Raw genomic sequence first — 15,512 nt, 5'->3', positions numbered from 1 at the left:
TACCAATACTCGTGTAACCCACCCAACAAAATAACACAAATCTCTTTTTGTTGTAAATTTTACAACAGAAAAGTCGCCAACATCAAATTTATTACTTTTTACTATAAAATCTTCTATTTCTTCTTCAGTGCAGCTAGAAGGTGTATCAATATTGGATTCCTCTGTGTTAGTAGTGATAATTTCTTTTTTTACTTTCTTTAGCCTTGGAAATTTGTTCTGAATATTTTCATTTTTTCGCTTTTGTCTTTCTTCATGTTCAATCTCAGCTGATCTTTTAACTGGTGTGTCGGTTAAAATTCTTGACCTTGTTGGTTTTCTTCCACCTCGAGACTTTCAACAATCAATGTCTTGGTTTTATTGTAAACATACAAAATATATAATAATCATATATATTATCCCCATAAAATAACTATTGTAATTATAAATTGTTTTTGATAAACAGTATTTATAGAATTCCTAAACTGTTTAAGTAAGGGAGGCTTGACCTAGTGGGTCAAGCCTCTCTTACATAGAGTGGGTCAAGCCTTCCCACCTACCCATTTTGTACAGAATAGCACTTGGTGAGGTTAAGCCTAATTCAAGAAACAAACTTTATAGTTATAATAAAAGCTCTATTATAGTATTTAGAAAATCCCATTTGCAAAAATATAAATTAATTACATTTGCTGAAAAAGGCTTACAAATTATGCTCAAAATTCTTCCTTTTTATGTTGAAAAACTCTCTTTTCTGAATATCTCCACACACCTGATAGCTAGATGAATAAAACTAAGATGGATGCCTGCTCACATCACTAGCTTTGACTGCCATCTAGTGAGAAACAGCTAAAATATTTTTAAATACAAAAATTGAAGGGTGCGTCACGCCTCCCTTATGGTCAAGGCTCCCTAGTTACCCCTACTCATATTTAAAACAAAATGTTTCGAAAAAATTTGAAAGCATGAATGTACTCATTTTTGAAAACTTCACTTTTCTCAGTGTAGTAGATCATTTCCAAAATACGAAAACGGGTTCTGAGCTACTGAATAAATCGGATGTAAATCGAGAAAAGCAGGGGGGCGATTTTGATAAAAGCGACAGAAAAGAAAACATGTTTCCGTTGTATGAAATTTCAAAGTAAGATTTGCGGATTCCTTTCGCCTTCTTACCATTATTGATCTACAATTCCTTTTGAAGAAGTACTTCAATGCTCCGACCTACCTGAAACTCGAGACTTACATGGTTATTCAATCCCTCCACAACGAAACAGAACACCCAAGCATGCAAAATATTTTCAAAAGCCGCATCGAAAAAGACGACGTGCATTTATTTACATATTTATTACTTGGCAGGATGCTTTGCGTTTGCTCTGATACTTCTGTCTTCGCCGCAATAGAAGAGCAGCACGATTTGAACGCTTCAAAATTTCGATTTCGTGCTGGTGAATAATTTTCTTTGCAAGTTGATTTCTTTTGAAATAATATTTTATGAAAATTAATGCGCAGAATATTTTAATGAATGCATTTGGAGGGTGGAAAGTTTGGGTGTCGACCACAAAATTTTGAATCCGAGTTTTTTTAAGGATGTATAGAAGAACTTGGTGTGTTGTATAACTGTCTCTTACTATAATCCCTCTACTGTTCTTAACTTTTCAAATGGGAAAGGTGTACTAAAAGTACCGAATATTTGGTCTTCCCCCCCATCCCAGGGCAGAATAGAGAAACTGCTCGTGACAATTCTGATTGAGAAAGTCCTTTTCCGTAACATACATACGGGACTTCATGAATTAAAGAAAGAAAACTGAACTGGTACCCAGCAAAAAAATTTAAATAAATCGTTATTTCTTACTCCCTCCCACTGTTTCCAGCTTTCTTTTCAAGTTGAAATTTACTTCAATGTAAGATCTAAAAGTCCATTCTTGAAAAAATTCTAAAAGATGTACTATATACTGAGTGGCCTTAATGAAACGACCCTTCTTTAAATTTGTCTACGACGAAAAGTGCTTGTCAGAAATTAACGAAATTTTGTGTAAAATATAAAGAAGGGATGTGAAATTGCTCAAGCGAATCAAAAAAAAAAAAAGTAGTGCAAAATTTCACAGCTGGAGGAAGTTTTTAATGAGTTATACGTTAGTTATCCATTTACGATGATTTTGAAACAAGTCTTTTATCAGAAAATGTTCAACATATCATTTTTGTCTACCTTCTGGAATTGTGAGATAGCATGTTCGATAGTTGATGCTCTGGGAAATGCTATGAACATATCGTAAAATTCTATTATTCAGATCAGGTAAATTTCTTAAGTTAGCACTATTTACGAGTGGTAAAGGTTTCGAAAACTCCCGAAGCTAAAAATCATTTGTACTGAGGTATGAGGATCGGGAAGATCAAAAAGACACGAAAGTGGCTTTAAATGACATGTTCTTCTGTGATTTTTTTTTTTTTTTTTTTTTGGATGCTCATAAATTGGCTACCACTTTGCTATCGTCAACGTTTTATTCGCCAATTGTTTTTCACCAACTTGCGATGTATTGCCAAACTGACGACAAAATAAGATGTCGAAAAAATAAGACGTCAATTTGGCGATTTTAACGAGATTCCTAAATAATCAACTGTGAAATTGTCGAGATTTGAAAATTAATCTCAGTAAAACAATATTTTCTGTATCAGTTCGCAAGAAATTACAAGTGCACTATTTAAAATGCATTTTTTTTTTTACTTTAAGCCAATATTATATTGTAGTTTTGTTCTTTGTACGCTTTCCATATACCTTTTTATAAATACTATTTTAAATCTAAGATACCAACAAACACATCACCTTTCTTTAAATTTGAAAATGCCAGTCTCTATATTTGCCATACTTTTATAGGTATAGGGAAACAGTTTTACATTTTTAAATTATTTCTTCTTACTCGTATAAATTAGTGTACTCATCCATATTAAAAAACATAGTTTAAAAAAAAAAATTGGCATAACGATGTATTGTAGAAGTCCCCATCAGGTTCTTTTGCTATCTGATCCAGTAGATGAACAAAATATCAGCTTAATTTTCTATCTTAGCTAATAAAAATATTCATCAAATTTTTCCCACGCCAGTAACCAACAACTGCGCTTCATGTTTTTAAGTTGAAGAAAAGCTATTAAACTCTTGTTTTCGCAATCTGGTAACAAAAATCGGGCAAACGTGAAGCAAGGCTTTTATCTCTTGAAAGATGAGCCTTAAATCGTTGTTCCTATGGTTGTCTAGGGAATGATATTGCTGAAACTATGGTTTTTAGCTTCTGCTCTGTGTTCTTGGAACAGTCTCTGGAGAGCAATTTTCTCTGCTCACAGAAAAGAAGACAACATAATTGATAAATTATTTCATGTTTTAGAAAAGAGTGACGTTTTCAAAGATAATTTTGTCAAATAAAGTACCTTTTTTTAAAGGTGAATTGATTTTGTGATTTTAAACCCTGTCCGTTATTATTATAACAGTGTTGAAGAATGTTGGAAAAAGTGAAGTTGATAAGATAGCTTGCATTAAAAAAAATGAATAAATTGGTATAGTCCAATCGTGAACAAATGACCCTTGTCAATCATTGAACAAAACGAGTCCATTCTTTAAAATGGTTGAGAAGGAAAAAAGGACGCGCGCCATATTTTCGAGTTCAGCAACATTTTAGCGATATGAAATAAAAATGTACTCGTAGTATATTTTCGATATGTGATTAAAATGTTTAAATTGCAGAAATAACTGCATTGAGTTGGCGAGAAAGTAAAAATGACAAGCTTTGCCATCTTTACGGCAACCCTGCTGTCGGCAACTTTCAATTGAAATTAGTTCCAGGAGACGTTGTTGTCATTAACCAGTATCTGCAGATAGAAGTAAAACCAAGATCCACCCACTTACTTAGGATGGGACCTGTCCAATGAGACATCTGCCTTGGCCGCATAAAATTAAAATGTTTTACCTCTTTGGCTAACTTCTTAAATTCCAAGTTGACATATTCGGCTCTAGAACCAATAACTTTCTTTCAAATTGCGATCTTCAATTGTCCTTCCCGTATCGCCCCTGCACGAAAATGGACAATTCTGAAACAAGGCGGGGCCAAAGCTCAACTCTTCGCGGTCATACTTTAATTCTCTGTTTTAGAACTTGTATACACCACCTGGTGATGATTTAAGAAACTAGCCAAAGTGGTATAGGTTCTACATTTCAGGAGTTGGAGCCAGAGTTGATCATCCTTCCTCCTACCCCGCAGCCAGGGGTGGATACAAGGAGAGGGTCAACTGGTCATGCCGCCCCCGTAAATTATCAACAATAGTATATGTCTATACTGTGTTCAAACACTTAATGAATCAAATCCAAACGATTTCAGTAGTCTTTTCAATGCACTAATTATTTTTGAAAATGAATATTTGAAACACTACTTCATTTCATTGCTTATGAAATTAATTTGTTTCGTTTATGCCCCATTAGATGCCTAATTCCTGGCCAATTTGGTGCTTTTTATTGACACTCAAAGTGTTCCAGAATTTTTTTATGCCCGAAACCGTAGGTTCGTTCATGGAAGGAAGTAAAGGGGGTGGTGATTATTCAACACGATCCCTTCCCATGAAATAGTAGTTTGTTTCCGCCTCTGCCCGCAAATCAGCGGGAAACTCCTTCAAACCAAGGGCGGATTCAGGGGAGGGTCAAAGGGTCAGCTGACCTCCCTGTGACAATAATTTTATTATGATTATTATCAAACTTCAATACTTTAGCTCCAAAAAATAGTGCATGGAATCAATGTTAACTTCTTTTTTGCTTGGTTCTGTTATCCTATAAGGTATTTCTTTTCAGAACGTGAGCAGACTATCGGCCAAGAGAAATATTTTTGATGAAAGTTTGAGGGAATGTGATCCATGGTGCAGGTTGAAAAAAATTAGAGGGGGGATTTTTGCAAGGATTTTTTTTTTATTATTTGGGGGGGGGGGTTGCTCCATAGCATATGAGTGGGGCACCATCACCTTTAGGGGAAATGGCACCCCTGCTTAACTGATATTTCTTTACTCAGGTAGTATAACATGCTGGTCATTGAAACTTGACCCCCCTTAGAGAAATTTCTGGATCCGCCCCTGCTTCAAACGAAATCCAACCCCCCCCCCCCAGCTAAAATTTTTAATGACGCTGTCTGCGCTATTCTCCGCCCGTGAACACCCCTTCAAAACAAATAACTATCAATCTGAAGCGCAAATCATTTCAATTTTTGAACTAACAGAAGAAAACATTCAGACGGAACTTTTCGCGATTCCGTCTTTTATTCCGCATATAAATGGGACGTCATTCTATCGGGAACGTCATATACCAAAGCCAGACTCTCCTCCGGCTATCATTAATAACTGCTTAGTAGTCGCATCTGCGTTTCTGATATTACACAGACATTTTCTGGGGAGAATCTGCGAGACTAAGTGCTCGGGGAAGGAATTACTGTGGCTAGAGGGCAAAATTCTTCCTATTAAAAGTCAAATGGCGGTTATTATGCTGACATGTAATTCGGAACATTTGTTGTGGATAAATAAGCTTTAATGAGGGTAACATTACTATTAAATGTTGAGGTAAATGTGGAATTAGGGATAATCTTTCTCGCTGGATGCTTTAAAGTTATTTTATCATTGAGTTACGTGAGCCTAATGTTAGTCACTTAGTCCCTTAGTCGTTCAAGGTACAGTCTGACCACCAATGATATGAAAGGCGGTTAATATGCGGAAAATGGACGCATATATTAGTTTACAGGGATGGTACTTTGTTCGTTACTGATGTGCGCTTTTGCCTCTTTATTATTTAGACGCAGTTTTGAAAAAATGACAATTTGTTAGCCGCAATATTTTTTTTTAAATCTAAACTAAATTCGATATAGATTCTCACTGCAAAAATTGATTTTCATTTTTTTTCCAACATGGATTACCATTTTACTTTCACATTTTTGGGCGAAATGAAAACATTTAATTTGCATTTTGTTCCCATCGCAACTATTTTTCTTTCCCACCATTTTCAATTAATAGAATGCAATAAATTAATAAGGCACTGGTGATATTATAAAACGCATGCATCAAAATACCATCGCTATTTTCCTTCCTCCCCTGCTAAATTCAAACAGATGGAATCGTCCTAAGTTGGCTGCTTGTCAGATTACATGTCTTCTGTGGTCAGACTGTAACTTTATTCCACAATTTATCTATTTAAACTACCCACTCACAGATTATTTTCATTGCGTCTATTGACTAAAAGAACAAAACGCTCCCTATTTGCAGCACTCCCTGTATTTATAGTTACACAAAACTTCCTTACAGAATTTAAAAAATTTATATGCATAAAAATGGATGTAGAGGTGTGTGTGTGCATATTCCATATACAAATCCATAGTATACGTCGGATCATTGCTAAGTTTAGTACAGAGGTTCTTTGATGCTCAGAAAATCCCATAGGGTGGTGGGGGGTTGAAATTTTAAAAAACCCAAAAGCACCAAGTTTAAATTTCAAGTTATAAATTGCTCTTTTCTACTTGAACGAATTCCCATACAGTTACGAATTAGGTTTAAAAAAAAAAACTCTCCTAGAGAAATTTCCTCAAAGATTGACTGTAACCGTTGATTGCTCGCCAATCCCCATATCATACGCCTCACAACAGCTTGGCAATTAATATTAATTTAGTAAACTCAACTTATCTCAAATGGAAGTAGACACACTAAGCCTCTCTCTCATGCTTGGAAACTGGACATTAATCTTGAAGAGCCCCCAGATTTATGCCCCGATATTTTCACCGCATTCGGTCAATTCCTTTCGCTGGAACATTTATTCATTATTTTCTCTGATACCGAAGGGGAAGTCGTCTGCTGTCAGCGGCACTGCTTGGCGGTAATTAACGATCGCCGGAAATTAGATGTCAATCCCGACTACGTGGAACTTGCCTGGGATGATCTGCGAAACGATCTGCCAAGTGCACATTCCCTTGTTGACTCTTGTTTATTTTTATGGTTCCCAGAAGCGCCTTCAGCGGTCATCCTAGATGAAAAGTGTACAAGCTATATTGGTGCATGCTTTGGGTTGATGGTTAAAATCCTTACTATCTCTTCTTACGTGAATCGTGATTAGAATAAAATCCGCTTAAACCATTCTAATCTAGTTTTAATGTCATCCATATGAAAGGGAAGGGGGGTTATTTTTTTCTGCAGAATATAGCGGTTGAGTTTCACATGATTAACTCAAATTTATGAAAAATTGTTTTTTATAAATTCGGAGTAATCTCCTGGCTGCAACTCTTGGTTGCAAGAACTTTGATTTGTCAGAAACGAACCGAAGGTTTTTTTTTTTTTTTTTTTTTTTTTTTTTTTTTTTTTTTTTGAGCAATCACGATTGCTTATTGTTCTCATTTGACTGTTTTGATGTTCCTATGACTTTATTTTCCCACCGCCTCCCTCTGCAGCACCACCGTCGACCGGCCTCACGATGCTGCTCCTCTAGTGAAAACTGTCTCCAGGTTACGTCCATATCCAGCATACACACGCATACATACACACACCTGCACACACACACACACTCATACCTGCACACACACACACACTCATGCCTGCACACAGACACAAACACCCACGCATACATACACACACCTGCACACACTCATGCCTGCACATAGACACAAATACACGCACACATACACGCACACTCATGCCTGCACACAAACACACACGCATACATACACATACCTATACACACAAACACATACCCACACACTCATGCCTCGACACAAACACACACGCCTACATACACGCACACACTCGTGATTGCGAAAAACATAATTTGAATTCAAAACGCCATAATTCAATGTTATTTCTTAAATGTAAGCTGATTTTTTCCCGAAATATAATTCCCGACGCCAACTCTATCTTCTACATATTTTCTTCGAAACAATTTTGAAAATGAATTCATTTTGCCGTCAGCGTTATAAGTTAACGTAACTAGTGTTACAACTTAATTACCGGAATCGATCATAAAACTAAAAATGTTACTTTTGTGTAAACACATTTAAATTCAAAAACAGAACTTTTAAATTAAGAAATAGCAGCAAATATTTCGGATATAAAAATTCCTGTTTTCATTGCTGCTCGGATATTTATTGTTGATTTTGAATTCAATATGTTTGCATTGCTTGTTTACTTTTTGTATAATTGAAGATGTTTTCTCATTTTCTTTCATGTTTGTTGTTTTTAAAACTTGATCTGGAGGGAAGGGGAGTGGGTGTGTCTCAAAAGACTGAATTTTAAATGGGCGCGTCTCATTTATTCGCAGGCTGTTGCGTTACATAGACTTTTTTAAATTGCATTTAATCTCAAAGAATGTATTTTGTCGGTGTTATTTTCTCCTAAGTATACGATGCTTTTTTATTAGTGCTTGCTTATTAATTAAAGAATTAAACTTTATACGATCTCAAAACTAAATAAGCAAAATAAAGTAAAAGGTTTTGTTATTTATTTTATTTATTTTTATACTTTCAAAGTCGTTTCTATCTCAAAAAAAGTAATTTTAGCTTTGCTTCTTTTTTTCCTCCTTGGAAAAAACTCGCGGAATTATTTATTGTTTTCGGGGATTTTATGCTTTCGTACTTGATTTAACCGCACCAGAAAACCACACGAAGTCGAATCATGTCCACAATTTAAACAGGTAGCAATCGATGAAGCATAGTGAGAAACTTTTTATTTGTCGTCGTTATCGAGATATAAAGTCTACAAGTCTTCCGAAATTTTAAGAAAGCGCCAAATGAAGTATCGAGAAATTTAAAGTACCTCGTGATTTGACGGTATGCCTGTGGCAGGATATTCATCTGCAAAAGTGTGAAAGATGTCGACCATTACTTGTGGAAATCGCCAAATTTGGCTTAAAACCCTCATATCGCAACTTTGATCGCAACTTATTTATATTTTATTCATTCTTATACTTGCATTTGGTTTCCTCATCATTAAAAATCATCAAATAAATGACATAATTTAATATTCGGTAACTGTAGTTTAATTTCTCTGTCACTCGTCGCTTTTTGACAGCCTCGGTTCATACAATTTACTATTTTAAAAAACAAATTTTACTCTCCAAAAAGAATTATTTTAGGTATTCCCAAATATTCATGCATTATTTTTCTTTAATGCAATACTCCAAGTATGAGGCTGGCGCTTCGTCCCTCGAACCATTTAATAAAGCAAGCGAAACATCACTGGAATCTATTCTGATCCTTCTGTTCAGTCTGATAAAAAGACGTGAGACAGTTACGAATTTTCCAAGGAATACAATCATCTTCTAAGCACAACTTTGTCGTTGAAAGGTTTTTTGCGTCTTACCGTGAAAGGGGATTTATTTCTAAGTTGTTTTCTAAACAAAGAGAATTTATCCTTTAAGTCTTTGGCTATTCTTTGCAATTCAAATTTTGTTATAATGTAACGTTGTCAAGTTTTCCAGAAAGTGAGTTTTTGTGTCAAAAATTGTCTTGCCAGAAATGATTGCTACTTCAAATCATTTAATCTTCATGTTTTAGTGACATTTTACTGCTCCATGAGGTACTAAGAACTGTCCATTTTTTTAAAAGTTAAGTTACTCAACTTATTTTTAAGGTTACTTGTTGCTTTGAAATAGTTCTTTGTACTACTTTTACACATAATATCAAGTATTTCATATCCAGTGACAGATTGACACTACTTGGGCCCATTTGGGACCCTTTAAGAGAATCGGAAAGCTTCACCTAATGCTCATGGTTTAAATCACAATACCAAAATATTGGTTTTTAGGTGACAGTAGACAAGCAACTTGAAATTTTTTCTGAATTATATCATGTCGCCTCAGAGCAACAGTAGAATATCTTACTGTCATTCCTGGGATTCGATGTCTTACTGTTTCTCTGAGGCGACGAATATATAAACTCAAAGTATCATTTTGCTTGACGAAAATAAGGACAGTAGAGCAAAAGCTAACTTACAAGACAAAAAGCCAATATCCAGAATACGCTTCGCTGGTATGTTGAAATATTTTCAGCTGCCCAGTGTGAAGATAATACTCAGCTTCTTCAGGAGGTTTTTTTTCTTTCCCTTCTTGACCATCAGCTTTGTTATGGCTGTTCCAGATTGATGAGTTCAAAAAAAGGGCGAAACGGTCTCTCTAAATGCTATAATAAGCAGTTCGGGTTTTGCTTGCATAGCTATATGTGTAATAGTGAAACCTGTGTAAGTTGACCACTTGCGGTGCACTACTTTAGTGGTCAACTTAAGTAGGTGGTCCACTTATAGATGTTGAATTATATGATAAGATCTAATTCTGTGCCTGAAAATAGTGGTCAACTTACAAGGGTGGTCAACTTTACAGGTTTTACTGCATGTTCCAACTACCCAATATTTTCCATCCACTCAGGACGCGATTCATTTTGCAGGCTCCTCGGATCGCAGCCCGCCCGAGGACGGAGTCCGGAAGCGGAAGAGGTTCGTCCGGCCCAAGGCCAAGAGCCAGACAGACCTCACGAGCCGGTCGGAGGACGGAGAGGAGGAGGCGCCCCCCTCCCTGTCGCCCCAGCCCCCCGCCACAGTGCCCCCCTCTCCCTACAAGAAGATCCTCGGCTTCAAGTCGGGCAAGAAGATCCAGAACGTCATCCACACGCTGAGGAAGTTCAAGATCCGGCACCACAGCAGGGGGAATGCCTCTGAAAGGGGGTAAGCTGCCTGTTTACTGATTATTACGTATTTGAGGGAAATTCACTCTCTTAAGCGCCCGTCACAATCAGGGGCGTGCACAGAAATTTCGGGGCCCATCACAAATGACTTTAAAACAAAATGGTACTTGATGCTTTATCGATGGTTCCAAATAACAACACTAATTTAAAAACTAAACTTTTATTAAAACATAAAAGAGAATGAAGTTAATGAGGCAGTAGCTCGTTCTTGCCAGTATTATGAGGGTTAGCGGCTCCCTTCTACTGCTGTAACATAACAACATCACATAAACCATAAGATACAAGACAACTTGCTTAAATAGGCGACGAATACGCTCTCTTGCGGTAGTTCGTAACAGACTTTTCCGGGCCTCCTATATATTGTTTACCCATATATTTCATGCCAAGTTTTAAAAATATTGGGCTCCCTTCAGACTCTTCTTCGGGCCAACAGGGTTAGCCCTCTCCCCCCTGTGCATGCTCCTGGTCACAATACATTTTTGGGGCCCCCCTTGTCTATTGTGGTTTTTTCATGCGCAGTTTTTGGATCATTTTTGATGCTTTTATGTCGATTCGTGAAGGCCTCTCTCAATGGATTTTTTCTAACGGGTTATTTTCAAATGATAGAGCATAAAAAAACTACATTGGAAATTACACTGTTAAAACTACAGGTTGCGTTTGGCACCTTTCAGGGGTGAAACACTTGCTCACCAGCGGCACCTAATACGGAGCCGAAATCGCACCTCTTACTAGGGTGAAAAATGGGCACCTTTTAAAAGACAGACAGCGGGGGTGAAAAGAAGGAACCTTCGGAGAGATTTGTGGCACCCTTACTGATTTCTACAGTAGATCCTCCTACCCCCTCCCCCGTATTGTGTGCGTTTTTGAATATTATTGTGTTTATTGTATGAGTTTATGATATACAAAGTCTTGGTACGTTTTTCACATTGAATTGATTTTGGATTAAAACTTGCCATTTAAGGCATTTGATCACATTTCAGACGTTCCAACATAATTTAGAAGTGTTCATAACTTCAATTCCTCTATCCGAGTTCTAACTCTCATAAAAACCCTTGGATTGCTCAGTAGTTTATATGATATTGACATTTACTACAGCATGATACCAAAAATTAAGAGTGTATGCATTTATGGATAATTTACAGGCACAGCCAAAAATATTCAGTTGTATTACAATCATGGAAAAATCAAACCGTTTCATAAATTGCAGGCGTTTCATAAACCTTCAAAATATTTTAATCAAGAGTAACGTATTGATACGTATATGGGGCATTCCAAGGTATTTTTGACATTTATGTAGAGTCCGTAACGTGACCTTTTTTGCCATAACTTTTTAATTTACCGTTTGATTTGCAAATTATTTTAATTTGAGCTGGTGTGTTGGTAGGAAAAGATCAAAATAAAATAATATGCTAATCAAACAGTAAATTAAAAAGTTATGGCAAAAAAGGTCACGTTACGGACTCTACATAAATGTCAAAAATACCTTGGAATGCCCCATATATGGTTCGACACTTGAATATCCTATTTAAACATAAGTAATCTAAAAAATCACTTTTTTTTTCTTTTTTAAGTAGAAACTTTTTTGACATTAAATATCAAAACAAATTTTTAGCATCCTACATAATGAAAAGCATTGGAAACAGAAATTAGAAATAAGACATAAATAAATAAATAAACGCGTCTAGATACTGCAATCGTGTTTTTTTTTTTTTTTTTTTTTGAAATAACACCAACGAAATATTTTCACGTAATGACTAATGAGTCACGGCATGAAACACACAGAGAGATTTCTTTTCAAAGCGTTTTTTTTCCTTTGCTACTTTCAACGCAGCTATTTTATTGAGAAGATAAAGACATTTAGTGTATCTGCTGCAGCAGTTAGTTACATCATTGAATTTTCATCTCTGTTACTTATTAAATATTTCGTATTGCTAACAATAAACATTTTTGGGGAAAATCCCCGAGACCGCTGACGCGACAAGCAAGTAACACCATATAGTATTACACAGGATAGAAAAAGCCATGCATCTCTATGTTAAAACGGTTAACTATAAACAATAAGTAGTACTAAGTTTACTTTGTTGAAGCACAGCTCTGAAAACACTAAGTCTGTTGGAAAGCCTTAAATTTTATACCATGATTAAATGCCTGTACTTACGCAACGTTTTGAAGGTTTGTCCCAGAAATGTTGAATTTTAATCCAGTTTCGTTGTCTATTCAAATGTGAAAATTTACTGTACCAACAACTACGTTGCAGCATCGTCGTCCGCCATTAAAGTGACTGAACAGAACTTATGCCGGAGTGCACAGCGCATGTGCATGTGCGAGCGAGACACCGTTACCGAGAAAAAGGTTTTGGATTCAGCTATTGGCTACTGCGTGGGCTGATGGCCCTTTATTACCTTCTTTCATCCGCTGATGTGCTATAAGATATCGGGACAATATTTGCTAGCCTCCATGGCTCCCTGTGGCTCCGTCTTTGCACCCTAAGGCGGAAAATCGCACCTATCTGACACCTCTAGTTATAACAGTGTACCAGATAAAATTACCAGCATCGTGAAACAGGGTTCGTTGCTTTAAATCATGATTAAAATCAATTGATTTAAAAAAAAAATCTTTGATTTTAAATTGATTTGAATCAAGATTTTTTTAACAAAATCAGTTTTTAAAATCAGTTTGTTAGGTTTATATTAATTAATTTTGCATTTTAAGAATATGTTGCTCTAAATTTAAACACTGCATTATACAATCTTATCTTCAACAGGAAAAATTACTTAGACTTTCTGTGTGGGAAACAGATTTACAATCTTGCACTATTGCTTTTACTCCAAAATTACAATTCAGTTCAATACAGAACCAAATCAAAATTTTCAGTTTTTCATATACACCATCACTAATATATTTGAAAAAAGTAATTTCTCGGCCTATTACTTTACATTAAAGCGTACATGATGATGGAAACCTTATTTTTAAGCAAAGAGCATAAAACAAAATCTCATCTTATCTTAGCATTATAACGTATTTATAAATCTTAAAAATATATTGAATATTTAGAGAACTTATCCTAATTGTAAAAGTAAGCTGAATGGATTTATCTATTGTATGAAATATATTATGATTTTAAGTGTAAAGTAATAATTAAACACAAATTTTTTGAAGATTTTTTTAAAAATTCGATTTAAATAAAAAAAAAGTCCGACTTTTAATTTTTCTTTTAAAGTTAAAACAATCACGATCCCTGTCGTGAAGTGAAATTAACTTAAAAGCTTTGAGCCCCTTAGCTGAAGTTCAGACAGCTGGATCTTTGTGGTATGTAGGGGGCAAAGTGACATGGTGAAATATTTACTCCGCTTTTAGCACCACCTATCTGGTAATGTTTTAACTGTGGAATAGCTCATGAAGTCTATACCAGTCAGGAAAAAATTCCACCGAGGATAAAAGTATATGATAATACAAGCAATTTTTAAAGAAATGACTAGCTGCGTGCCCGGCGTTGCACGGGCTACCTAAAAAATAAAGAGATGTCCAGTTGATTTTTTTGTATTACTCTGACATCAGTTTCCAAAGCGTTAAGGAATAAATAAATCCGCGTAATGCAAGATTTGCAAAACACCAGTAGAGCATATTTTTGGCAAAAATCTCATTAACGTTAATCATAGTTATCAATGATACAAGTTATGACTATTTTCAATTTGCACAAACGAAATATATGCATTATGCAACTATAATCAACTATAATCAATGCAACTATAATCTGTGCTAAACTGAATTACACCTGATAGACTATATCTGAAATATTTATGTACAGTTACAATCAGCTTTTTACATAGAATGATACATACTGTTTCGTTGAATACGTGAAACTAAAGCACCAAGACTTAATAAATACCAATAAGCATTAATTTAATACCAAAGAAGTCATCAGATTCCAATTAAGCTTTAGTTAAAATCCTTAAAAACAACTTTTTTTGTTCAACCCAGTTTCACTTAAAAAATCGAAACAATCTTGATTTAACGTGTTCTTTTAACGGTACAAAGTATATTTCAAAAGTAAAAACAGGAAGGAAAAAGAGAGTTATTACAATTCGAAAACTCACCCATGTGACGGAAAAAAGTCCAGCAAAATAAACATAATTAGTCGCACATCCTAAATTTACCAAAATATGAGGCCGGTCAATGATAAACTTACACTACAATAAATAAACATAATTAAAGAAACAACTTTCATATGCTGAAAAGAGTTAAGAACGTTGGATGTAAAAAATAGAAGGACAGACGATAAAATAAAGGCTACGTCCGAATAGGGGCAACCAATTTTAAACTAATTTAAAATAAAATTCTAAATGGAGACGTTGTTTTAAGATTTGGACAGCAGCCAAAAAAATCTCTTTTAAAACAATTATTAGAATTTTATTTGCTCACCCAGATTCAAAATGGCAACAGGAAAGAAATAAATATTCCTGAATAACGTAATGTTAATTAACGTTTTAATTAATATCTCCGCTAATTAAAGTCGTACAATTACGAGATTGGTCCTATTGTTTTCTTTGGAAAATTTTGAATTGATCGCTATCTCGTTCGACTCTCGATTCGCAGTGGTTCTCGAGAAGATAGATCTTCAGACAGACAGACAGATAGACGCGAACAGATTTTAATATTATAGTGGATGGATGGATACTCATATTTTAATATTTTGTTACTAGACAAAAAAATATTTCGTTACTATAAAATGATAGAGTTCTTGTTATCAACATTTTAAATATTGAGACGTTCTACTTAATTAACTAATTCATTTACATTCCTTCATTT

At 35.2% G+C, this 15,512-nt stretch overlaps 1 protein-coding gene across 1 annotated transcript in view; it reads left to right on the top strand.

Annotated features, from left to right (window-relative positions):
- LOC129230648 (multiple C2 and transmembrane domain-containing protein-like) overlaps positions 1-15,512 on the top strand; it is a 183,830-nt gene that overhangs the window by 70,783 nt on the left and 97,535 nt on the right. Inside the window, exon 2 of the mRNA XM_054865064.1 lies at positions 10,407-10,683. Coding sequence (XP_054721039.1) covers positions 10,407-10,683 — 277 coding nt within the window. The remainder of the gene's footprint in view (positions 1-10,406; positions 10,684-15,512) is intronic.

The sequence above is a fragment of the Uloborus diversus genome, chromosome 9 (genome assembly GCF_026930045.1).
Source record: "Uloborus diversus isolate 005 chromosome 9, Udiv.v.3.1, whole genome shotgun sequence".
Lineage (NCBI taxonomy): Eukaryota > Metazoa > Arthropoda > Arachnida > Araneae > Uloboridae > Uloborus > Uloborus diversus.
This window is presented reverse-complemented; position numbering and strand designations above follow the sequence as displayed.